Source organism: Microcaecilia unicolor, chromosome 1 (genome assembly GCF_901765095.1).
Source record: "Microcaecilia unicolor chromosome 1, aMicUni1.1, whole genome shotgun sequence".
In the NCBI taxonomy this organism is placed as follows: Eukaryota; Metazoa; Chordata; class Amphibia; order Gymnophiona; family Siphonopidae; genus Microcaecilia; species Microcaecilia unicolor.
In genome coordinates this window covers 81,559,752-81,587,471 of record NC_044031.1, presented here as the reverse complement: position 1 = coordinate 81,587,471, position 27,720 = coordinate 81,559,752, and the positions used below count along the sequence as shown (strand labels likewise).

At 42.3% G+C, this 27,720-nt stretch overlaps 1 protein-coding gene across 3 annotated transcripts in view; it reads right to left on the bottom strand.

Annotated features, from left to right (window-relative positions):
* WDR60 (WD repeat domain 60) overlaps positions 1–27,720 on the bottom strand; it is a 303,464-nt gene that overhangs the window by 142,064 nt on the left and 133,680 nt on the right. For all 3 annotated transcript variants that reach the window (XM_030198750.1, XM_030198757.1, XM_030198766.1), the window contains exons 11-14: positions 23,268–23,397; positions 15,732–15,843; positions 14,651–14,745; positions 6,303–6,432 (exon numbers count right to left, since the gene is read on the bottom strand). In XM_030198750.1, the coding sequence (XP_030054610.1) occupies positions 6,303–6,432; positions 14,651–14,745; positions 15,732–15,843; positions 23,268–23,397 (467 nt within the window). The remainder of the gene's footprint in view (positions 1–6,302; positions 6,433–14,650; positions 14,746–15,731; positions 15,844–23,267; positions 23,398–27,720) is intronic.

The following is a 27,720-nucleotide window of genomic DNA, read 5'->3' as shown; positions in this document are numbered from 1 at the left end:
GTTACTGATTTGAGATTTAATAAACTATCTTTCCTTGAATACTATGCCTATGCAAAGTATGTTGGGAAAAGAAAATGCCAGGATTTCCAAATGAAATCCTGGCATGAGAAAGCATTGTTGCTGACCTGTAACAGTTTTCTATAGACAGCAAGATTGATCAGGCACAGAAGTAGGTGACATCCTCATATACTGCCAGGATGGAACAGCTCTCCCAGAGCAAAGTGCTGATTATGTGTGGCCCTTCCCAAATGTAGCAGTCTCCTTAGCCCTTCAGTGGGCTTTTTACATAGGCGCGCTAGAGTTTTTAGCTCACACTAAAAATAAGCATGTGCTAAATGCTAGAGACACCCATATATTCCTATGGGTGTCTCTAGCATTTAGCGCATGCTAATCATTAGCACATGCTAAAAACGCTACCGTATCTTTGTAAAAGACCGTCTTCAGTTAGTTCCACAGTTCAAGGAGGAATGCAACTTTCATGGAGATGGGAGAACTGTGCATAAGAACATAAGAGTTGCTCTACCAGATCACAACAAATGTCCATCTAGCCCAGTTTCCAACAGTGGCCAATTCAGGTCACTTGTACCTTGTAAAGTCCCAAAAGCAGCAAGATTCCATGCTGCTTAATCATAGGGATAAGCAGTGGTTTCCCCTAGGTCTACTTTAATAATGCTTTATGGACTTTCCTCCAGAAATCTGTCCAAACCTTTTTTAAACTCAACTGCATTAACTGCTTTTACCACTTGCTCTGGCAATGAGTTCCAGGGCCTAATCAATCCTGCTATTTAAGTAAAACACCAATTACAGTTGAGCAGCAATGTTTTTTTGGTCGACATGCAGGCTTAAGTCAGACACACAAGTGGGTAACTCCAAAAATCAGGGCTGCTCATTTCATTATGAATCATCCATTGTTCAGGAGCAGCCCAATCATCACAAAGGCTGGTCAGCATGGTTTGACTGAACGAAACGTCTCTGAATATGGACTGGCAAACAGTAATGTGAAGTATGAAGTGAGGGCCAACTCATTACTCTGCATATGGTATCCAGCAAAACAGACTTCAGGAGAGCCACACTAGCTGCATGGGCTCTGTCTTGAAATTTCACTTTAGTCTGTAAAAGAACTAAATGTAAGATGCCAATTTGCCATAGTTTGACTAGTGGAATGTCAACTCTGTTAAGATCAAAGAAGACAAATGGCTCTACAAAGTTTCTAATGGATTTAGTACTTTTGAGGTAATAATAAGCAAGAGCTCATTTGCAGTGCAAAGTGTGAATAGACTACTTGTGTGGATTCTTATTGTTTTGGACAGGAAGCACCTAGATAAGAACTTGGAGAGAGCTCAAAGAACTATTTTGGTATGTTTGAAATACAGTATATGGTTCATAGATAACTAGCGCTTAAAAATCTCATTCTTATAACTAAAGTAACCACAGATTAGAAGAAAAAAAATCTTTCCAGGTAATATGCTTAAGAGAAGCAGATTCCACTGTCTCAGACAGTAGCTTCGTAAGAGATGTAAAGATGACACTGAGGCTTCTGAATGGCACTCTGACATAAAGAAGCCCCTTCAATAAGACAATGGAAAGCTGGAAGTCTATCAACCAGAGCATGATATGCCAAGAGAGTGATACAATATATTCTAATGGAGGTCATCTGGAACCTTACATCGAGAAATTTAGTAGAGCAACATGGTGTAAGGAGAACAGCAAATGGGGGTCATGCCCATTCGTGAAGCTCCAAATAGAACACACCTTCTGCTAAAGGTGCAGGTACATCTGGTAGATGGTTTTCTTGAAATTAAAGTATCTTGAATAGGTGTTCATAGTCCTAACCAATGCTTAATTTTCATGCTGTGGGGGCTAGTAATTTGAAACTTTCCTGAAGGTAGCAGCCTTCATTTTAGATGATGAATAAAGGTTATAGTTGAAGCACCCAAAAGTCTTTTAAGCAGAGAGAACTGATCTAACAAGGCCAGTAGGGCACCATGAAACTCATGGTGCTGGGTCTCTGTTACAACTTGTGCAGGGTTTTGCTACAAGTGGGATACTTTAAGTGTAAAGTAGAAGCCAAATCCAGGTATTAGGCAGAGAAGCACTTGCTAGTTTATTAGAGAATGGAAGAGCTGAAAAAATAGTTTTGCTTTCTCGCTGTTGGTGAAGACATCTAGGATTTCATCAACAATGAAAGATGTGTGCAGAATTCTCTGACTCAGAGACCACTCATCAGGTTGAAGAACTCTGCTAAGCCTGTTGGCTATTTGATTATGAAAACCATGGAGAAAAGAGTCTTCTATTTCAACATGACTAGTGATGACAAAGTCACAAATCCATGCTGCTTCCTGCCTGTTGATATAAAACATGGCCAGATTGAAAATGCAGTGGTACAGACAGAAAGAACATTTTGGGTGGGCAAAAATTTTCTCTCCCTCCCTCCTGCAGTGCAATATCTCTCCCTCTCTGTTTCACTCCTTACCCCACTCATGAACCATCAGCTCTTCCTGTCTCTCATCTCTCCCCGTCTCTCAATCCCAACTCCCATCCCCACTCCTCAGAGTACCTATTAAAACTTCACTTCCAGAGACTTACAACAGTGAGAAGCGATTCAAACAAGCAGCTAGTGCAGGCCTCAGATGCAACTTCCTGTTTCTGCATAAGCAGGACCACATCAAACGGAAGGTTTATTTCACACATTCGTTGTAATAAAAATTGTTGAGTGCACATTAAAACTTTTAATATTCACTAAGGGCCCTGTTTACTAAGGCGCGTTAGTGGTTTTAATGCACCTACAATTAGCACACGTGCTGTGTAGGCGCCTATAGGGATACTGTGTGAACACAGTAACGCGCATTAAAAACGTTAACACGCCTATAACGTGGCTTAGTAAACATGACCTGAAGGGTGCAATTCTATAATTGGGCACCTGGTAAAAGCCTATTCTATAAAGGAACATAGGTGCCTACTTTTCTTTATAGAATACTAGTCTAACAGTGAAAATATATGCCAGCCACAGAGCTGCATATGCCTAAATGCCAGAGATACATACACACAACTTATAAAATATATGCTGTGTAATTGCAAATCTCACCCATGCTTTGCCTATGTGTAAGTCTATCTGTAAAATATGTGCTATGTAGATACGCATCTTTTTTTACAGGACAGCTTTTAGGAGGAACATTGGCTTGTAACTAATCCGTAAGTTAACAAGTCAATTTAGTATGCATTAAATTTTTAAGATAAACTAACAAACTGATTGTGCACTAACAAAGATCATAGTAGGGATGTGCATTCATTTGAAACATTTCCCATGTCATTTCATACTGCTGGAAAATGAAAATATGCAGAAAACCACAAAATTTTGTGTTTTTACGTTTGCCATCAATAGTGTACACTCTTTTGTGGGTGGAACAAAATGGCAACTATGATGTGAAGCGCTGAGCCTCAATGTTTTTGTTCCCTTGCTATTGTTTTCTTTGTCGCCATGGGAAAGCAGAAAGGAAGTTCTCGGGCCAATATGTCCTCTTCTTTAACTCCAGCCCTGAAATTTGGCCCAATTGATCATCTTGTTCACCAGGAATTGGGTTCTGTAGCTGCACAGGGAGGTCATCTGGAAGGTTTGCCAAAGGAAGGAGATTCGGCGTCTCTCTCAACGGGAGAGGCTACGCTCTTATCCGAGAAGTACAGACCCTCCCCCCCTAACCAAAGTCTGTTGAATTAGAAGGTGAAGGAGGAAAACTTCAGGATGGAGCCGAATTTACAGAGAGCCAATTGAGAAGGCTTTCCTCGACTGAGCACCCCTGTTTACAAGGTAAGGCATCCTATTCTCAGTCGAGGTTATCTGATCAGCCTGGTGAGTCATTTATCTCTCTGCCATGTGAAATACACAGTCAATTTAATATAGAAAAACCACTGAGTGTGACTCTGGATTCTCTGTGGATGGCAATCTTCTTTTTGGACAAGATGATTCAATCTTGTAAATCTACTAGGAAGCAAATAGCAAACTTATCTACTAAAGTTTCTGACTGTGCTAATCAAGTAACAGTGTGTGACAAGAAAATTGATATTTTGGAAATCAGAGTTACCAAATTAGAATTTTTTCAATTAATAAGTTCTTCATAAGCAATGGCAACACAAAGAAGATTAGAAGCATTAGAGAAATTGTCTGGAATGAAAAATCTTCGCTTTTAAAACTTTCCTAGATATTCACAGAGAGAAACTTTACAAAAATATTAGCTAGAAGTGTTGGGAATCTCTAAAGAAATTATTTCAGACAACACAAGGATTTACTATATTCTCACTGACTTCTCAGAAATTTTTATTAGATAACACGGATGTTTCTTAAGACCATCTGGATGTATCTACTACTTTGGATAATTTGAGACCGCCTTTAAGTACAACTTTAACAGCTACTTTTTCTACTGAGAATGAGAGGGACTTAGTACTGAAAATGTATTTCAGGCATCAGAATCAACATTTTCTAGATTACCAGATTTGAGTTTTTCCCAGACATCACCAGAATAACTCAGAAAAGGAGGAAGCAATTTTTGATACAGAGACCAAGAGTTCTTCAGATTGAAGCACGTTTCCTTGGTATAAGAATGTTAACTATGTATTTTTTTAACTTTCTCATCTAATTACATTCTTCTGTGACAAACCTTCTCAAGTCTGATCTGATTGGATTTCTAGTACTTTCTGCCCTGAACGATAGATCTACATTGAGTGTTTGAAGTACCAAGGATCATGTCATATGTAGCTAATTTAATTTCTTTTCCTTTTTGTTTTAGACCACGGACAGAAACAAAAAAAGGCAAAGATCTGCTACAGAAATAGCAAATCAAAAGAAAAAAAGCAGATCAAAAAAGACAAAAAAATAGAACAGGAGGGTAACAGAAGAAGTGGTTTATTACAAGTTACCCAACATGGCCACGTTTCACCCTCAGGCTGTGTCAGGGGTAAAAAAACTAATAGGGGTAAAAAGCAAAGTGAACCCCTAAAAGTAGTCATACAACCATCTTACATAAGTGCTTCCCAAGCTTACTCAGCAAACTTCACAATGCTATGTTGACTGGCAGCATTGAATGCTTGTAAGGGTACTTTTTCAGAGAGATTAGTCTTCAGGTGTGAACTGGTGTGCCAAAGTTATACAGCAGCAATAAGTCCTAGAGGCTGTATGCAGGTCCCTGGAGCAAATTTAGTGGGTGCAGTACATTTGTGGGTAGTGGGTTTGGGGGGCTCAGCTCCCAAAGTAAGGGAGCTATGCACGTGGAAGCTTTTCTGAAGTCCACCTCAGTGACCCCTAGAGTGGCTGGTTGGTGTCCTGGCATGTCAGGGGGGCCAATGCACTAAAAATGCTAGCTCCTCCCACGGCCAAATGCCTTGAATTTGGCCGGGGTTTGAGATGGCCGACATAACTTTCCATTATCGCTGAAAAACAAACCCGGCCATCTCAAACCCGGCGAACTCCACGGCATTTGGCCGGGCTAAACCATATTATCGACAAAAAAGATGGCCGGCCCTCTTTTTCGATAATACGGTTCCGGCCAGCTGTAGCTCCGCCGCCAACATAGATCACCGGCGATCTATTTGGCCGGCGACGTTCGATTATGCCCCTCTATGTTTATGTTACTTAAAATCCTCGAGGTATACATATACACACATATTTATATAGCATATATCCAGTTGGCAATTATGTCTTCCAAGCACAATTAGTACATAATATTGCAATATATTTTCATTTCACACAATAAAATCCTGCCTTAGCTTTTTTCCTAGTATTAGTATTGAAAAGACCATAAACAGCTTGAACTAGAAAATAAATCATACCCACCAACCATATAAATCATTAAAGTAAAATGGACATTTAACAACAGAGGATTCAAACACAATATTCACTCTTCTAGTGAGATATAATCATTGGTCCAGTAAAGAATCACATTTTTTTCATAGACAGTATCAACATCCATATATCAATATGTCCAAATAAATAACTTACCATATAAATTACCTTTCCACTTCAATCCAGACATAGTCAAAAAATCTTTCTTCAAAACCATCTGACACAAATTCATGTTTCATTTAAATGGTGTCAGAGATGAATGAATCTCATTCACCTTCTACTCATGCTTATGTTTGAATCCTCTTGTTTCTGAAGTGCTATCTTACTTTAATGATTTATGATTGGTGGGTATGGTTTAGCTTTGTTCCTGAAAGTATGCAGCACAGCTTGAAACATATAGCTGTATTTGGAGGTAAATCATTTCTTTTCTTCAACAATCCACAAAAAACCCACAAAAAGGGCAAGTTACCATGAAGGAAGGGTAAATTTGTATTCAGCTGGAAACAGCCATTGCTGATGGAAAGGTTGGTTTCCTGAGAGTTAAGATTCTGAACAGTTTGTCTCTCTGCTCGATCTTCTTCAAGCAGAACTGCAATCACCTTTCAAATAGAAGAAGAAACACTATTAGCAGCCATAAAGTACATGCACGCTTTAATATTTGTATTAGTTTGATGGATTTCAGTAGTACACTGAGACTTTCTAGAGGTATAACTGTCAGCACTGAACAGAGGACACCAGGAAGATAAAAGTGGAATATAAGGCCAGCCAAAGCAGTGAGGTTGCAATAGAGACCATAGTAGATCAGGTGTCCTTAAATAAAAATAAAAAAACAGACAAAAGATTGCAAATTAATACTGTCAAGTAATGAACATGATGTAAATAGGAACAACAAACATAGTTTGAAATGTCTATATGCGAATGCCAGGAGCTTAAGAAATAAGATGGGAGAGTTAGAATATATTGCACTAAATGAAAAATTAGATATAATAGGCATCTCTGAGACCTGATGGAAGGAGGATAACCAGTAAGACACTGCCATACCGGGGTACAAATTATATCGTAGTGATAGGGTGGATCGAATTGGTGGAGGGGTAGTATTATATACTAACGAGAACCTTGAATCAAAAAGATTGAAAATTCTGCAGGAAACAAAACACTTCTTGGAATCACTATGGATTGAAATTCCATGTGTAAAGGGGAAAAGGATAGCGATAGGGATGCCACCCAGTCTTTTGCACTGAGTGCCACATGTATGTATCTCCCGGTTGGTGTGATGTCATATGTGTGTGCTCGATGCAAAGAGCTCCTAGACATCAGAGAGCCTGTTCGTTCTCTTGAGGCTAGAGTAGCAGACATGGTAGAAATGAGGGAGATAGAGAAAAACATAGACGAGACCTACAGGGATGTTGTAGAGAAGTCCCACCTCCAGTCAGGTAGCCTATGTGCTGCCTTGGAGGAGGGAGGTCTCCCAGAAGGTGAAGTAGGAAGTACTCCTGTAGCCAGGACCTGCACACCAGGGGATTTACTATCCTCTCACACCGAGAATATGTCTCCAGTTACTCAGTGGCGTACCAATGTGGGGGCGGTCCGCCCCAGGTGCACGCCGCTGGGGGGTGCCGCGGCGCGCGCCTGCTCTGAGTTCGCTGACTTTGTGCATTCGCTGCAGCTTCCTCTGCCCTGGAACAGCGGCATGCACCCGGGGGGGGGGGGGGTTCCACGCTGCATTGGGGGGGGGGGTGCTGCACCCGGGGGGGGGGGGGGTCCGCGCTGCATCGGGGGGGGGGGGGGTGCTGCATCGGAGGGGGGGGGGGGGCACCGCCCCGGGTGTCCACCCCCCTAGGAACGCCACTGCAGTTACTGCCCGGAAGGGAAAGGATAGGACAGCTGTTGTAGTTGGTGATTCGATCATTAGACATATAGATAGCTGGGTGGCTGGTGGACGGGAAGATCGTCTGGTGACTTGCCTGCCTGGTGCGAAGGTGGCGGACCGCACGAAACACCTAGATGGGATTTTAGATAGTGCTGGGGAGGAGCCGGCTGTCTTGGTACATGTGGATACCAATAACATAGGAAAATGTGGGAGAGAGGTTCTGGAAGCCAAATTTAGGAAGAAAGCTCAAATCCAGATCCTCTAGGGTGGCGTTTTCTGAAATAATACCCGTTCCACGCGCAGGGCCCAAGAGACAGGCAGAGCTCCAGAGTCTTAATACGTGGATGAGACAATGGTGCAAGGAGGAGGGTTTTAGTTTTGTCAGGAACTGGGCAACATTCTGGGGAAGGGGGAACCTATTCCGAAAGGATGGGCTCCACCATAACCAGGATGGGACCGGGCTGCTGGCATCATCATTTAAAAAACAGAGTAGCTTTTAGGAACGGGGGGAAGGCTGACAGTCACACAAAAGCGTATGGTTCGGAATAAGGTATCTTGCAAAGATATCGCCCAAACAGGGAAGACAGGGTTTCTTGATAGTGAGGTTGCAAAAGATACTGTAGTAGATTCAATGACCTTTAATAAAAATAATAAAAAACAGACAAAATATAGTAAAATAGTACTGTCAAGTAAACAACATGATGTGATAAGGAATAACAAGTCTAGCTTGAAGTGTCTCTAGGCAAATGCTAGGAGCCTAAGACATAAGATGGGAGAATTGGAATATACTGCAATGAATGAAGAAATAGACATAATAGGCATCTCTGAGACCTGGTGGAAGGAGGATAACCAGTGGGACACTGTCATACCGGGGTACAAATTATATCGTAGTGATAGGGTGGACAGGGTTGGGGGAGGAGTAGCACTGTATGTTAAAGAGAGGCTTGAATCAAATAGATTGGAAATTCTGCAGGAAACAAAAGACCTCTTGGAATCATTGTGGATCAAAATTCCATGTGTAAAGAGGAAAAGGATGGTGATAGGGGTGTACTACCGTCCGCCCGACCAGGATGAGCAGAAGGACGCAGTCATGTTAAAGGAAATTAGTGAGGCAAATAAATTAGGCAACACAATAATAATGGGTGATTTTAATTACCCTGCAAGTTCGTGGAATAAGTAGAATATATTATCAAAAATTATCCCACAATTCTACCCTATACACAACGTGTTTGTGGGCAACTATGGCAGGCAATGATGAAAAAAGTGGAGAAAAAAGACCTCAGAAACATCGGAACTTCCTCGTTCTTAAAGGACACGCCTTTTGTATAATGAGGGAGCCACTTCAATCATGCGTCTACAAAAAATCTCCACTATATCAAATTCACAAAAACACTGCCATTGTACCCTTACAAGCACTTGTAATGGAGACTCAGTTTTTATCAAACAATGACTTGGAAAGAGTACTTATCTTAGATGACAATCCAGCTTATTTTCGAAAGTGATCGCCAGCCATTTTCCGACATAAATCAGGAGATGGCTGGCGATCTCGGAAAAGCAGCCAAATCGGTATAATTGAAAGCCGCTTTTTTGTCAACATTGCCGCTTTCCCGTCGCGTCGCCGGCCAAAGTTCAAAGGGGCGTGTTGGCAGCGAAGCGAAGGCGGGACATGGGCAGGCATGGGCGTGGCTACCAGATGGCCGGTTTTCGGCGATAATGGAAAAAAAAAACGGCGATCAGCAGTATATCGCTGGGTTTACTTGGTCCTTTTATTTTCACGACCAAGCCTCAAAAAGGTGCACCAAATGACCAGATGACCACTGGAGGGAATGGGGGATGACCTCCCCATACTCCCCCAGTGGTCACCAACCCCTTTCTTTTCTAAAAAAATAAAACTAAAAACCTTTTTTGCCTGTATGCCAGCCTCAAATGCCGTACCCACCTCCATGACAGCAGAATGTGTTGTATCCTCCGACAGCCTTTCCCTGGTTGCGATGTGGCTCTTGGGTGAGTGTGACACCCTTTCTGTTAGGTGCCCTGCAGAGTCACATTAGCAATGCATTGTGGTGGGTGTAGGGTACTGGGCTATACTCCCATGGTGCTTTCCCCCCCTGCTAACTGGGTCAGAGTGTGCCCTGTTTTGTTTCCGGTAGTCCATGAGGTAGTGGCCATTTTTGTAAGACAGTTTTAGATCCCTTTCATGTGTTACCCATGTTAGAGAACGTTATTATTTATTTATTTATTTACAGTTCATTTCTACCCCACATTTTCCCACAAATGCAAACACAATGTGACTTCCATGAATTACAAAAGTTAAAATATACAACACATGAATTTAGCAGTAGAATAAGGATAAAACGTTAGTAGCAATTAGGATGGCTAAACAGCAGAATTACTAATGGAATACACTTGTACAAAAAGGTACGTCTTCAGCAGCTTCTTGAAAAGAAGGTGGTCAGCTTGCGATTTTTGGTACAGGTGAAGAGTGTTCCAAGTCTTGAATGTGGCTGAAAGAGGGCATTGTACACCATTCTGCCAGCTCTGACCTACTGCTAATCTCAGTATCAGGGAGCACAACATCTGATCTGCAGTTAACTGTGAGTAAACGTGCTTATTCAAATAAAGGACTTTTTCAAAGAGATTAGTCTTCAGGTGTCACCTGGTGTGCCAAGGTTATACAGCAGCAACAAGTCCTAGAGGCCTGCGTGAATGCAAGTCCCTGGAGCACGTTTAGTGGGTACCGCAGTGCACTTAAGGCAGGCGGACCCAGGCCATCCCCCCCTACCTGTAATACTTGTGCTGGTAATGGAAGCCCTCCAAAACCCACTGTACCCACATGTGGTTGCCCCCTTCACCCTTAAGAGCTTTGGTAGTGTTGTACATTTGTGGGTAGTGGGTTTGGGGGGGGGGTTGGGGGGCTCAGCACCCTAAGTAAGGGAGATATGCATGTGGGAGGTTTTTCTGAAGTCCACCACACTGGCCCCTAGGGTGCCCAGCTGGTGTCCTGGCATGTCAGGGGGACCAGTGCGCTACAAATGCTGGCTCCTCCCACGACCAAATGCCTTGGATTTTGCCGGGTTGGAGATGGCCGGCATTTTTTCCCATTATTGCTGAAAAACAAACCTGGCCATCTCAAACCTGGCGAAATCCAAGGCATTTGGCTAGGCTAAACCGTATTATCGGAAAAAAAGATGGCCGTCCATCTTTTTCAATAATACGGTTCAGGCCAGCTGTAGTGCCGCCGCCAACATAGTTCGCCGGCGATCTATTTGGCCGGCGATGTTCGATTATGCCCCTCAATATCTCCATGAATTTTTATGATGTCCAGCCTTACAACAGTTGTTCTCTCAAATTCCATGAAGTCCCGACAGGGGAACCCTGTTTCGCTAAAATATAGCTGCTTCAGGGGAACTCTCTTATTACAAACATATCCAAGTAGTTGACATGTCTCATAGTCTCCATGTCACCCTGGTACAGAAAATGGCGCCATCCGGCAGATTGAAATCTCCCAGCAACAGCACCTCTCTCTTCTTTCCTAACTTTTGAATATCCGCGATCAGATCCTTATCTAGTTCCTCCAGTTGTGTCGGGGGTCTGTAGACAACAGCCACGTGGACAGAGGTTCTATCATCTCTTTTTAAGGTGATCCATATTGCTTCTTCTTTTCCCCAGGTCCCTGTCATTTCAGTCGCCGTGATATCATTTCTCACATACAGAGCTACTCCTCCACCTTTACGACCATCTCTATCCTTCCTAAATAGATTATTGCCTGGTATGTTTGCATCCCATTCATGGGAACCATTTAGCCATGTCTCTGTGATTGCAACAATGTCTAAGTCTGCCTCCAACATCAGGGCTTGAAGATCATGAACTTTATTGCTTAGACTGTGAGCATTTGTGGTCATCGCTTTCCATCTACATTTACTGGTATATGTCTCAACGTTAGTGATTTGGAGGTGTCTTATCCCATTGGGTACCTTCCTATCTTTTTGTTTCACCTTCATTGCTTTTTCTTCCGCCTCCGTTCTATTTTCAGGAACATCACAGTGCTGTAATGGAGCAAAAGAATTCTGTAGGGGCAACACTTGTGAGGGCGGATGCTTCTGTGTTACATAACGAAATCTGCCTGAGCCTACCATGAACCATCTATTCTTAGGTGGTTTTATCCTTTGAGGCAGTGGTGTGAATTTGGCTTGATTCTGTGCAGTATGATTTTGTGGAGTCTTTGAAGCTGCTTTAAGTGCGTCTAATTCCTGCTTTACTTTATTGAGCTCCTGTTTTAAACTAGCGAGCTGATGACATATAGGACAAGCCTTTAGTCTCCAGATGATTGGCCTTGAAACTAAAGCACCACAATTATTACAGAGAATAAGAGTCATCCTGATTTATTGGAATGGGTATGAATAGGTATGCAGATTAACTTTACTTTTCAGCCACACAGGCAGAGAGATTTGTATTTGGGTGGAGTTAATTTGTGATAAGTAGTGTATTTAGGAAAGCTATTTAGGAAGTGGAAGTCTTGGGGTGGGTGGGCTTAAAATTTAAAACCTGTGGAATGTGTTTGCTGTAAAACCTCTCTCTAGAACTGTATTAAGCCACTTATCTACACAGCTGGTTGGGATAAGGGGAAGACAAGGTTAAGTCAAGGAGAAGACCAGGTTACGAAATGCACCAGAAATGTCCAAAAACACAGCTTTAGGGTAGGAATATCCAGGAATAAAGCCAGCACAAGTCTTATCTGAGTGAGTTTCCTTCAGGTAGGAGACAAGCATAGACCTTGAAGCTGCCCAGCTCTCAACAGAAACTAGCCACTCCTAATCGTTTAGATTGTCTGCAGAAAACCAGGTGGGGTGGGATGGGAGAGGGGGAGAGTTCAGCACAATTTTAGTAAAAGAAAGGGAGTTCTAATACTATCTGGCAGTTTTGAAATCTGAAATCTAGTTTTTAGATTTTCAGATATCAATAAACCAGTTTGAAAACAACAATCAGATAAGTACATAAGTACATAAGTAGTGCCATACTGGGAAAGACCATAGGTCCATCTAGCCCAGCATCCTGTCACCGACAGTGGCCAATCCAGGTCAAGGGCACCTGGCACGCTCCCCAAACGTAAAAACATTCCAGACAAGTTATACCTAAAAATGCGGAATTTTTCCAAGTCCATTTAATAGTGGTCTATGGACTTGTCCTTTAGGAATCTATCTAACCCCTTTTTAAACTCCGTCAAGCTAACCGCCCGTACCACGTTCTCCGGCAATGAATTCCAGAGTCTAATTACACGTTGGGTGAAGAAAAATTTTCTCCGATTCGTTTTAAATTTACCACACTGTAGCTTCAACTCATGCCCTCTAGTCCTAGTATTTTTGGATAGCGTGAACAGTCGCTTCACATCCACCCGATCCATTCCACTCATTATTTTATACACTTCTATCATATCTCCCCTCAGCCGTCTCTTCTCCAAGCTGAAAAGCCCTAGCCTTCTCAGCCTCTCTTCATAGGAAAGTCGTCCCATCCCCACTATCATATCAGTCAGATCACAATATTTGCAGAGCAGATTAAAACAGTTTTTTTTCTCTCTTTTTTGGAAAGATATAAGTGCAGTGACAAGGACAGACAAGGATAGAAGGGAGAGATGTCCCAAAACACAGCTTTACGGTAGGAATATCCAGGAATAAAGCCAGCACAAGTCTTATCTGTGTCATCCTCTACTACTTCTTGGTTCCTGCTGGGCTTATGTAGTAGCTTCTTCCTGATTACGTGCTTTACCCCATTTTTAAACAACATCCATGCCTGATTTAATGTCCTAACCCTTGCAGCCAATCATTTTAGCTTCTTTTTAACCATTTTCCTCATTTTATCATAGTCACCCTTTTGAAACATAAATGCAGCTATAGTAAATTTCCTTTGTGGCTTCATTCCTGATAGTAGCTCAAGCTTGACCGTATCCCAGTGGACCAAACACCCTTACCTTTCGTACTATGCCCTGCACTACACCAAGGACTAGATCTAAAATGGCTCCCTCTCTTATGAGTTCCTGGACTAGTTGCTCCAAGAAGCAGTCATTTATTACAGCCAAAAAGCCATGAAAGATACTGGGGTAGATGTGTGGGTTTTCATTTAGGTTTTTTTTTTTTAATTGATAGCAATAAGATGTTAGGTCAAGATAGGTCAGGTATTAGAGAAAACTTTTGTAACTAGGAAATATTAAAGGTTTATACTTAAATTGTATGTTTAAGTTTTTCCTACTGTTACATCAGGAATAATATGTTTTATGGTTTATTATTTTTAAAATACTACTCTTCATATGCAATGGCAAAGCAGCGTACAATAAAACAATTACAACAGAAGAAATCAAAAGGAACTACAATAATACCAAGAAAGATATGGAAAAGTAAAGAAGAGCGGAAGTATGCTATAAGATGATAAAATGAAACAAAGGTGAGAGAGACACTGCAAAGCCGAAATGTTCAGTAAACATAATAATATGATGTTTTCTCTTAGGTACAGTCAGTTTTCTCTCTATCAAAGTCCAAAAGATAAAATACAAAACAACAACATTCCAGATTCCACAAGTGGCATATGTACTCTACTTTTGAATGCCCAATTTATTAAGGCTGGTCAGGACTGGGTGCACAGTGAGAGATGTGCTTATCAGGCTCAGGGAGGGAAAGATGCTCCTGCTGGCCAAAGAACAAAAGTGGGGGCTTGGTTTTGAGGAAGTGCCCTTGCAGCTCCTATGTGAGAAAGTTCCTCAACGTTGCCTGGATATGCAGCCTGGGAATAAAGCTTGGCGATGATGTATAAAAAGACGGAGGAAGGCTAAAGTTACATACACAGAAATCATCAGACTTGCCTATTAATGACAACTCATGAAATACAGTTGAGATACTGAGCTCCACCTATATTTCACAGTATATTTATACACATTTCTATTTAGAATAAAAATATACCTGACAAGCTGATCGAAGAAAGTTTGCTAGTTTCTGGGAATCAATTTTAGGTATTAATGGAGCATCCAGAGACAAAGCCTGGCTGTTACTAGGTCCTGTAAGAAGACATACACAGCATGTCAATGGAATCATTTGCCAAAAATTATAAAGCACATCTTCTGAACATGAATGTGATATACCTCCTTTCTGTGATACAACTAAAGCAGTTTATATATTACATACAGGTACTTTCTCGGTTCCTAGTGAGCTCACAATTAAAGTTTGTTTGTTTTGATTTTTTTTTGCATGTGGAGAAATGGAAGGTTATGTGACTTGCCCAAGGACACAAGGAACTGCAGGGGAAATCGAACCCAGTTCCCCTGGCTCTCAGTCCACTGCACTAGCCATTAGGCTACTCCTCCATGCATCACAGGCACAGATGAAGAGAATAACTGTCAAAAGAAGAATCTCCCAGACATGATAATGACTTATAATGGATGGCATATCTACAAGAAATTACATCTTAGCTGGATGGCAATGGCCCCAGAGCAGCTACTTCTGAACACAATTTAAACAACTGTACAACTACACAAAGACAAAACCAAAATTCTTTTGGCCGTTCAAGGCTGAGTGCACTACCAAGTCCAAGAAATGGAAGGAAGATGGTTACTACCAGTGCACCCCTTGTTGGCCAGCGTCCAGCATGAAGACTGAGCTCAGTCCTCAGGCCAGCTAGGCCACAAAGGCATCTGGAGAGGTGTAAGAGCAGCTAAGCTTACTGAAGGTATTAGAGGATAAAAATAAAAGCAATAAAACAAACTTAATATAGCATCATCAAATTAGGATCTCAATATGGGTTGAGACTACAAACAGTGGTAACAATTCTGTACAGAATAGATTTATATGCTGGCAAAAGACAAATTTAGTCGATCAGGCTAGCTAATTGAATCCTTCCAAGCCAGTAAACCTCTATCCAAGGAATCCATGGTACATTTAAATGCATGAATAATCTCCACCATTCAAAGATATTGGATATATTTTTAGGTGGTACTTTTATGATTGGCATGTTGGTCCTATAAATCTACAGGATGTAAATTCTTACCTCCAGATACCAAGGCACTCTCTCCTGGGTGCTGAGTCCATTTGTCTATAGTGTCTATTTCATCTGTTTGAAGATCTCTGTCTACACAATCTTCATTGCACTGAACATATACCTACCGAAACAAGATAAAAGTCATCAGCCTTTTGCCACAGGAGTTAATATTTGTCTGTGTTAGTTCAGGTAGTAAAGAGGACAGCTTTATTTTTTTTTATGTCAGGAGTAGGGAGAACCAAATAACTCAGGAAGAAGAGGAGAAACAAAAGCTAAAAGATGGGGGGGGGGGGGGACATGCTGCTTTCAGAAATAAGTGCTGCGATAGAATGAAAAGCAGGCCATGTGAAAATTCAGACAAAAAAAGACTGAAGGTACTCATGAGTTACTGGCTGCACAGGAGCTCCCATGCATGTTTAAACAAACTCTTCTCAGTGTTTCCAACCTTTGTAAATCAGCTAAACTGATACCTATAACAGACATTTTCTATAGACAGCTTTGGGCACCACACAAAAGGGTAATACCATCATGAGGTGCCAGGATGGAACAGCTCTCCAGAACCCAGAACCACTGGGGAGTTCTATGCATGTGTGTCCTTATCCACATGCAGTTGCTCCTCACTTAGTTCCACAGCTCAGGAATAAGGCAACTCTTGGGGAAGTGGTAGAGTCTGTGTGCCTGTACAGCTATCTGTGGAAAACATCTGTTACAGGTAAGCAACTCTGGGTTTCCCCCCCACTTACTGACAAGCAAGAAGTAATCAGATACAAAAGTGGATGAGTCCTAAGCTCAAGGCCACTCCATTTAATAGACAATCTCTTTGTTGAAGAGGAATCAGATGACTATGTGAAAATTGCACAGATCACAAAAAGACAAGCTTGTTGTTACTGCTCAACCAAATGCAGTCTCTGATTGACGACTCAAGCAGCAGTGTGAAATATGAAGCAAGGACCAAGTAGCTGCTCTGCAAATGCTTTCCAGGAAAGCATATTTTAGATGGGCAACAGTGGCTCTTGACTTTATGAGGTTCGACTGTAGTGGCTAGAGTGATATCAGTCAGCTTATATCAGAATTTGATACAGGATTCTAGATAATTAGCTAGGGTCCACTCAGGCACTGGAACACTAAGTGGAACCGCCCCCAAGTGGAGGTGGAGACAAGACTGTATCTGAATTCATGAAAGCATGGTTCAAGCACACAGGATCTCTAAGGGAGAAGAACATATAGTGGATGGTATGGATGAGCAGACTGGATAGGCCATATGATCTTTATCTGTCATCATCTGTGTTTCTATGTCCACCTAGACTGAAGGAGAAGAACAGTGGTAGTGTACACTTCCTAGTGAATTCTGCTCTCTGAAATTAGTAGGAAAAGCCTATGTGGAGACCATTTATATGTGGTGGCCAAGGAGGCACCTATTTTAAGCCTATTTTATAAAGATACATAGGCACCTCTGTTTCTTTATAAAATACTAGGGCAAAGAAAATGGCAGAAATCGCTCCTAGACTGAACCTGCAGACACATGCCTGTTCAGGAGCAAGTGTAAACGTACACACATGAAGTACATATATTTTATAAATAATGTGTGTAAATCCCAGTGATGCCCATTCTCTCCCAAGCTCTGACCCTGAACAAGTTATAAAAGTGCATAAAAGTACATGCTTTCTTGGTGCTGCACATACGTTTACTTGTATAAATCCTGGGGTAAGTTTATAAAAGCCCTTTTGTATTGAATTGACAAGTCAGTTATGACTCATGAACTGCATAGCTAAAGGCTCAAAATGCCTGAGAGCTGCATCTTTCTGTACTTTCTGTAGCTTCTGCATTAAATTTTAGGACAAAGGGCAATATATCTTCATCTTGTCGTTTGGATTTATATTCTAATAACGCTTCCCTCTGATTATATTTTGCTCTTTTAACTGTTCTCTTAATTAACTGTCTCGGATATCCACGTTGCAATAATTTCTTACGTAGTGAGTTTGTGCATAATTTGTAATCTTTCTCATGGGAACATATCCGCCTTTGGCGTAAAAATTGGGCATATGGGATGTTCTTCTTCATGTGGGGAGGATGCATACTCCCATAATGTAAAAGGGAGTTGCGGTCTGTTGGTTTAGAAAACACAGTTGTGTTGACATTTTCTCCCTCTTTTTGAACCCATACATCCAAAAAAGCTATATGATGCTTGTGACTTACAACTTCAAATTTTATCCGAGGGTGACACAAATTAAGAAAACTCACAAATTGCTGTAACATCTCAGATGTCCCTGTCCATATGCAGAACACGCCATCGATGAAACGTTTCCAACATTTGACATAGTGGAAAAACCATGACGTAAAAATCCATTTTTCTTCGAAAACTGCCATAAAGAGATTTGCCACTGTGGGCGCGAACGTAGCGCCCATTGCTATGCCAGATTTCTGTTGGAACATTTTGCTGTCAAAAATAAAGAAATTATTTTTCATGGCTATCTCACTTAATTTCACTAGGAATTCTGAAGGGACTAAATGGGGTCTTGGCCTCTCTTCCAATGATATCTGCAATACCTCCAGTGCTTCTTTCTGGGGGATACTGGTGTACAGAGAACATACATCTAAAGTCACTAAAGTCTAATCTTTCAGACCCGTTTTTCTTAGCGCAATTAGGGCTTTTCATTACCGTGTAGAGTGTAAGCCTATCTCGGGACAGCCTTTAGTTGTTCGGTTCATGAGAGGCTTGCTTTTGTCGAAGCCCCCTATCAAGCCTCCTACAGTGTCATGGGATCTCAATGTCGTTCTCACCCAGCTGATGAAACCTCCTTTTGAGCCACTGAAGTCTTGCCATCTGAAGTACTTGACCTGGAAGGTCCTTTTCTTGGTGGCAGTCACTTCAGCTCAGAGTCAGTGAGCTTCAAGCCTTGGTAGCTCATGCTCCTTATACCAAATTTCATCATAACAGAGTAGTCCTCCGCACTCACCCAAAGGTGGTGTCGGAGTTCCATCTTAACCAGTCAATTGTCTTGCCAACATTCTTTCCCCGACCTCATACCCACCCTGCTGAACGTCAGTTGCACACATTGGACTGCAAGCGAGCATTGGCCTTCTACCTGGAGCGGAAAAGCACCTTCAGACAGTCCGCCCAAATGTTTGTTTCTTTTGACCCCAATAGAAGGGGAGTGGCTGTCGTGAAACGCACCATCTCAAATTGCCTAGCAGATTGCATTTCCTTCACTTATGCCCAGGCTGGGCTGACTCTTGAGGGTCATGTCACGGCTCATAGTGTTCGAGCCATGGCAGTGTCAGTGGCCCACTTGAAGTCAGCCTCTATTGAAGAGATTTGCAAGGTTGCAACGTGGTCATCTGTCCACACATTCACATCTCATTACTGCCTACAGCAGGATACCCGACACGACAGTCAGTTCGGGCAGTCGGTGCTGCAGAATCTGTTTGGGGTTTAGAATCCAACTCCATCCCCTAGGCCCATTTTTATTCTGTTCCAGGCTGCACTCTCAGTTAGTTGGATAAGTTTTAGGTCAATCTCAGTTATGTCCTCGCTGTTGCGAGGCCCAATTGACCAATGTTTGTTGTTTTGAGTGAGCTTGGGGGCTAGGAATATCCCATCAGTGAGAACAAGCAGCCTGCTTGTCCTCGGAGAAAGCAAGGTTACTAACCTGTAGCAGGTATTCTCCAAGGACAGCAGGCTGATTGTTCTCACAATCCCCTCCTCCCCTTTGGAGTTGTGTCTTCCCTTGTCTTTGCTTTATACTGGACTGAGGAGCATGCTAGAAGCGGGCGGGAAGACGGCGCGCATGCGCGATGCATGCGGATCTCGCGAGGGTTAGCAAACTTCTGTTGCTAGGAAGATTTTCCGATCGTGGGGCTGGCCATGGACGTCACCCATCAGTGAGAACAATCAGCCTGCTGTCCTCGGAGAATATCTGCTACAGGTTAGTAACCTCGCTTTACCTACTACCCAAGATACATAAACGTTTAGAGCAGCCCCGTGGGCGACTGATAGTCTTGGCCAGAGACTCTTTATTGGAGTGTTTATGTAAATTTACCGATATCCATCTACAGCTGTGTTTGAGCTCCATCAAATCATACATTCAAGACACAACCCACAACCCATTTTTTAAGGATCCTTCAAACTTTTGGCAGGCACACATTGAAATCAGCTCCTTGTCCACATAACGAGAAAAGCATGCTATTATATCCCGCGGTCTTCCATCCGAACGCTGGCCCAAAGCTCGGTGAGCACGGTCCAGTTCCAGCAGATGAGCACTCTCCTCGGCTTCCAGCAATTTGGCACAGAGAGATTTAATAATGGCAGGAACATCCTCCATTGCACCCCCCCTCCGGCACACCTCGAAAGTGGAGATTGTGCCTATGTCCTGTATTTTCCAAACCATCAACTTTAATCAGGAGCTGTTCATAGTGAGTCCCCAAATCAGAAATTTTTGTTGCTTGGGTAGACAGGGATTCCGCGTGCACATCCATCTTCAGCTCAATGTCTTCCATCCGCCCGCCTAGCTCTCTGAGATCTGAGCTCAGCGTTTCAATACAATCCAAGATTTCAACCCTGGAAGTATTAATGTCAGCTTGAATCGACGAGAGGATTTTCTTTAGTTCCGCAGATACACCTTTCTTCTGGGACGGAGGTAGCCGCGACTCTGCCAGGGACAGTGCTGAGTCAGAGTCAGAATGTGAAGCTTGCGATGGCGGACTCGCCACGTGGCTGACCCGAGCCTTACTCACAAAGCGCCCTGAGAGCCAACCCGACTCCTTTTTCCCCGCCATCACTGACACGCTATGCACGGTCACAGAGTTCTCACAAATGCTTAAGACCGGAGAAATGCCAATTAATAGTAGGTCAGGGTGAGGAGCAGTAGAACTAGGCTGCCATCTGGTATAGTGCCCTACCAATAAGCAATTTTAATTAAATAATGAACATTTCAGGTAAAAAAAAAAAAAGCTGTACCAGGTTTATCCTTTAATAGATTATCAATAGAAATCAAACAAAATAAAACATGGAAAAGAAAATAAGATGATACCTTTTTTATTGGACATAACTTAATACATTTCTTGATTAGCTTTCGAAGGTTGCCCTTCTTCCTCAGATCGGAAATAAGCAAATGTGCTAGCTGACAGTGTATATAAGTGAAAACATTCAAGCATTACTATGACAGTCTGACAGGGTGGGAGGAGGGGGGTGGGTAGGAAGTACAGTGGGGGAAATAAGTATTTGATCCCTTGCTGATTTTGTAAGTTTGCCCACTGACAAAGACATGAGCAGCCCATAATTGAAGGGTAGGTTATTGGTAACAGTGAGAGATAGCACATCACAAATTAAATCCGGAAAATCACATTGTGGAAAGTATATGAATTTATTTGCATTCTGCAGAGGGAAATAAGTATTTAATCCCTCTGGCAAACAAGACCTAATACTTGGTGGCAAAACCCTTGTTGGCAAGCACAGCGGTCAGACGTCTTCTGTAGTTGATGATGAGGTTTGCACACATGTCAGGAGGAATTTTGGTCCACTCCTCTTTGCAGATCATCTCTAAATCATTAAGAGTTCTGGGCTGTCGCTTGGCAACTCGCAGCTTCAGCTCCCTCCATAAGTTTTCAATGGGATTAAGGTCTGGTGACTGGCTAGGCCACTCCATGACCCTAATGTGCTTCTTCTTCTGAGCCACTCCTTTGTTGCCTTGGCTGTATGTTTTGGGTCATTGTCGTGCTGGAAGACCCAGCCACGACCCATTTTTAAGGCCCTGGCGGAGGGAAGGAGGTTGTCACTCAGAATTGTACGGTACATGGCCCCATCCATTCTCCCATTGATGCGGTGAAGTAGTCCTGTGCCCTTAGCAGAGAAACACCCCCAAAACATAACATTTCCACCTCCATGCTTGACAGTGGGGACGGTGTTCTTTGGGTCATAGGCAGCATTTCTCTTCCTCCAAACACGGCGAGTTGAGTTCATGCCAAAGAGCTCAATTTTTGTCTCATCTGACCACAGCACCTTCTCCCAATCACTCTCGGCATCATCCAGGTGTTCACTGGCAAACTTCAGACGGGCCGTCACATGTGCCTTCCGGAGCAGGGGGACCTTGCGGGCACTGCAGGATTGCAATCCGTTATGTCGTAATGTGTTACCAATGGTTTTCGTGGTGACAGTGGTCCCAGCTGCCTTGAGATCATTGACAAGTTCCCCCCTTGTAGTTGTAGGCTGATTTCTAACCTTCCTCATGATCAAGGATACCCCACGAGGTGAGATTTTGCGTGGAGCCCCAGATCTTTGTCGATTGACAGTCATTTTGTACTTCTTCCATTTTCTTACTATGGCACCAACAGTTGTCTCCTTCTCGCCCAGCGTCTTACTGATGGTTTTGTAGCCCATTCCAGCCTTGTGCAGGTGTATGATCTTGTCCCTGACATCCTTAGACAGCTCCTTGCTCTTGGCCATTTTGTAGAGGTTAGAGTCTGACTGATTCACTGAGTCTGTGGACAGGTGTCTTTCATACAGGTGACCATTGCCGACAGCTGTCTGTCATGCAGGTAACGAGTTGATTTGGAGCATCTACCTGGTCTGTAGGGGCCAGATCTCTTACTGGTTGGTGGGGGATCAAATACTTATTTCCCTCTGCAGAATGCAAATAAATTCATATACTTTCCACAATGTGATTTTCCGGATTAAATTTGTGATGTGCTATCTCTCACTGTTACCAATAACCTACCCTTCAATTATGGGCTGCTCATGTCTTTGTCAGTGGGCAAACTTACAAAATCAGCAAGGGATCAAATACTTATTTCCCCCACTGTATGCATGGGGACATCAAAGCATATCATTGATATTCTAACAGGATGGGTGTGGATAGGTGAGGGGTGGGTGATCAACAGAGACATACAGCTTTATGGTTTATAATGGGCTAGGAACCCCAGATCCTTGTTAAGTCCTTTCTGTTGGGTGTTAAAATATTCAATCATTCTGACTTCAAAGGTCTTACGTTCTTGTATGGTTTTAAAGTTACCTTTCAGGATTCTCACTGTGAAGTCACTGGTACAGTGTCCTGGTCCTGTAAAATGTTGACCAACAGGCGTGGGAACCCTGCTGGCACTAGTATTGTTCATATGATGTCTATGTAAATTGAATCTTGTCTTAAGCATCTGGCCTGTTTCTCCAATATAGCATCCTTCGTTACATTTTTTACACTGAATGATATATACCACATTGGAAGATGAGCAAGTGAAAGATCCCTTTATGTTGAATATCTTTCCTTTGTGGATGACTTTGGGGTCCTGTGAAATATTTTGGCATAGTTTGCAACTGGATAAATTACAGGGAAGTGTGCCCTTCTGTTCCTTTTCGGTCTGTGATGGAAGTTTACTTCTGATTAGCTTGTGTTTTAAATTGGGTTTTATTTCTATTGATTTCTATTGATAACCTTAAGAGTGGACTAACACGGCTACCACACTCCTCTCCTTTAATAGATGAACTGTAATATTTCTTTTAAAATAGCTTTTAAAATTTCTTTCCAATGTTAATAATCAGAGAAGCAAAGTACAGACCTGTTTAGTGTTTCTTTTCCCAAAGTTTCTAATGTACATATCATACTCATTCACAGGAGCCAGATCCAGAAAGGAAAAAGTGATTGAGAAGTCCAAGTCAATAAGTCGTAGAAGTTCCATACTGCGCTTCCTTTCAAAAATAAAATAAAAAAAATTAACACATTATGTTTTACTTATACATTTGCCAATATATGTGGTAGTTTAGTCAATTGTACATCAGCAACTCTTTAAGGGGGCCCTTTTACTAAAATGTAGCTCAAGTTAAATGCTAAGAAGCCCATTCTATACCTATGGGCTTCTTAGCATTTATCATGCTCTAATTCTGTTAGTGTGTGCTACACTTCAGTAAAAGGGCCCCTAAATGATTTCTGAATTTATTGGCAATACCAACTGCAGTTTCTTATGCATATACAACACCAGCATTTGTTATACTAAGGCCTCCCTTTGACAAAGGCCTCTAAAGATTATGGGAATGATAATCAGCATGGTTTAAATGGGCAAGAGAGGCTTCTGTCTACTTAAACCATGCTCAGCGCCCTGGCTGCTGATATTCAGCAGTACTTGACTGGGAGGTGCCACTGAACATTGGCTCTCACCAATATAGCACTGCCCCGTTAGTGCTAGGGTAATCTGTGAGCAGAGTCGGGGAGGAATCAGCAGTTATGTGGGCACCAGCCATATTCAGTGTCGGAGCCTGCACAGCTAAGTAAGTAAGTAGGACCTCACAAAAGGCAGCCCTATCTTTGCCCACTTAGCTATGCAGGTGCCAGCACCTGAATAACTTCCAGGTAGGCAGCTGATCCCAGAATTTCAATGTCAGTGACCAAATATGGTTTGTCAGCAGCTTTAAAATCACTGACCACCATAGCCCTTATGGTATCAGCCGATACATGTTATACTCAAGGCTTTAATTTCCTACTATATTTGGAAGGGAAAATGTACAGATGTACACATACTTTGGAGCAAGTGTAGCTGTGTGCATTGGAATTTGCGTGCTATGGGGACTGGATCTGGGAACCTATTTTATAAAGGCACATAAATGCCTATGTTGCTGTTATAAAACAGGCTTAAAACAGGTGTGATTTTGGACTTTAAACATAGCTGATCTTATAAAATTATAACCACAAAGCCTAGTCTATATTCTATTCTGAGGTCAACAGGAAGTATAACAAAATTCAGCCTCCAAGCTGGTCAAAATCTGTATGTCACTGCTAGGGAGTGAATACATTTTTCTCCCCAAGTCTTTTACCTTAATGTATATAAACCCTAAACTAAGTAAGGTAAAACAACACAAGAAGGACGGTAGGAAGGAAAAATGGAGAGTACATACTGGCTGCATGTCACCCAGGATAAAAAAAAAGTGCTCATCCATAGCTTACACCCTAGTGCTAAAAATAGTGGTAGTGACATAAAACCTTCAGGAGAAGGTAACATCCCTGATGCAGCAACAGTTCATGGTAAACGTGTTCAAGAACCCACTGCAGCAGAAAATAAACCAGAGAAACTAATGAAAATGAAAAGCTGTTAGATGAAGATAAAAGGAAGATAAGGCATTGATACTATTATGCCACAAACCCTGTATTTGATTACAGAGAGCATGAATACTCAAAGAGAGCTTGCCAAAAACATGGAAGACAGAGGAAAAATATCAAAGTTAAAAAAAGTTATTTTTGGCACTATGCACGTACTGCGGTGAGTGTTAGCAGTAAATCTGAACAAAAGAGATCTTATGCCACATACCCTGACTTGGGAATGAGGTTCATTAATCATAGTGGAGCGCATGATCTGGTGAGGAATGCTATGGTACTGGGGCCGCTTGATAACAGTGATCATAATATGATCAGTTTTGATATCGACCTTGAAGTAACTGTACACAGAAAGTCAAATACGTTAGCGTTTAACTTTAAAAAAGGAGACTATGATAAAATGAGAAGAACGGTAAAAAAAAACTTAGGGGGGCAACTGAGAGAGTAAAAACTGTACAACAGGCGTGGACGCTGTTCAAAAATACCATCCTGGAGGCCCAGGCCATACATATTCTGCGAATTAGAAAAGAAAGACAGAAATCCAAAAGACAGCCGGCCTGGTTGAAAAGTGAGGTGAAGGAAGCTATTAGGGCTAAAAGAAACGCCTTCAGAAAATGGAAGAAGGAACCGTCTGAAAATAACAAGAAGCAGCATAAGGCGTGTCAAAGCAAATGCAAGGCGCAGATAAAGAAGGCCAAGAGGGATTACGTAAAAAAGATAGCATTAGAGGCAAAAAACATAGTAAAAAATTTTTCGGTATATTAAAAGCAGGAAGCCAGCAAAAGAATCGGTTGGGCCGCTGGATGACCGAGGGGTAAAAGGGGCGATCAAGGAAGACAAAGACGTAGCGGAGAGACTGAATTAATTCTTTGCTTTGGTCTTCACCGAGGAAGATTTGGGTGGGATACCGGTGTCGGAAATGGTATTTCAAGCGGACGAGTCAGAGAAACTTACTGACTTCACGGTAAACCTGGAGGACGTAATGGGGCAGTTCAGCAAACTGAAGAGTAGCAAATCTCCTGGACCGGATGGTATTCATCCTAGAGTACTGATAGAACTGAAAAATGAGCTTGCGGAGCTACTGCTAGTGATATGCAACTTATCCTTAAAATCGAGCGTGGTACCGGAAGATTGGAGGGTGGCCAATGTAACGCCGATTTTTTAAAAAGGCTCCAGGGGAGATTCGGGAAAAAAAAGACCGGTAAGTCTGACGTCAGTGCCGGGGAAAATGGTAGAGGCTGTTATTAAAAACAAAATTACAGAGCACATCTGAGGACATGGATTACTGAGACCGAGTCAGCACGGCGTTTGTGTGGGGAAATCTTGCCTGACCAATTTACTTCAATTCTTTGAAGGAGTAAACAAACATGTGGACAAAGGGGAACCGGTTGATATTGTGTATCTGGATTTTCAAAAGGTGTTTGACAAGTTACCTCATGAAAGGCTACAGAGGAAATTGGAGGGTCATGGGATAGGAGGAAATGTCCTATTGTGGATTAAAAACTGGTTGAAGGATAGGAAACAGAGAGTGGGGTTAAATGGGCAGTATTCACAATGGAGAAGGGTAGTTAGTGGGGTTCCTCAGGGGTCTGTGCTAGGACCGCTGCTTTTTAATATATTTATAAATGATTTAGAGATGGGAGTAACTAGCGAGGTAATTAAATTTGCTGATGACACAAAGTTATTCAAAGTTGTTAAATCGCGACAGGATTGTGAAAAATTACAAGAGGACCTTATGAGACTGGGAGACTGGGTGCCTAAATGGCAAATGACGTTTAATGTGAGTAAGTGCAAGGTGATGCATGTGGGAAAAAAGAACCCGAATTATAGCTACGTCATGCAAGGTTCCACGTTAGGAGTTACGGACCAAGAAAGGGATCTGGGTGTCGTCGATAATACGCTGAACCTTCTGCTCAGTGTGCTGCTGCGACTAGGAAAGCAAATAGAATGTTGGGTATTATTAGGAAAGGTATGGAAAACAGGTGTGAGGATGTTATAATGCCGTTGTATCGCTCCATGGTGCGACTGCACCTTGAGTATTGTGTTCAATTCTGGTCGCCGCATCTCAAGAAAGATATAGTAGAATTGGAAAAGGTGCAGCGAAGGGTGACTAAAATGATAGCGGGGCTGGGACGACTTCCCTATGAAGAAAGACTAAGGAGGCTAGGGCTATTCAGCTTGGAGAAGAGACGGATGAGGGGAGACATGATAGAGGTATATAAAATAATGAGTGGAGTGGAACAGGTGGATGTGAAGCGTCTGTTCACGCTTTCCAAAAATACTAGGACTAGGGGGCATGCGATGAAACTACAGTGTAGTAAATTTAAAACAAATCGTAGAAAAGTTTTCTTCACTCAACGTATAATTAAACTCTGGAATTCGTTGCCGGAGAAAGTGGTGAAGGCGGTTAGCTTAGCAGAGTTTAAAAAGGGGTTGGACGGTTTCCTAAAGGTCGAGTCCATAAACCGCTACTAAATGGACTGGGGAAAAATCCACAATTCCAGGAATAACATGTATAGAATGTTTGTATGTTTGGGAAGCTTGCCAGGTGCCCTTGGCCTGGATTGGCCGCTGTCGTGGACAGGATGCTGGGCTCGATGGACCCTTGGTCTTTTCCCAGTGTGGCATTACTTATGTACTTATGTATAGTATCCACCTATTTAACCCATATGGAGACACTAGTCTGCCTTCAAATGGGCACAGGTTATTGTTATTTACAACATGACCCACCAACTGGCTTCACTGTCTACAAACACACTTTGGATTGTCTTTAAATTTTTGCTTGTAGAGAAGATGTGGATGGTGCCCACCTTAAGCTTTCAAGAGACTTCTGGAGCACCATAGCTTACTTAGGAAGTTAAAAAAAACAAGCGAAACTGAATGAGATTTGCACTGGCGAGATCCACAATACACACTAACATTCAGAA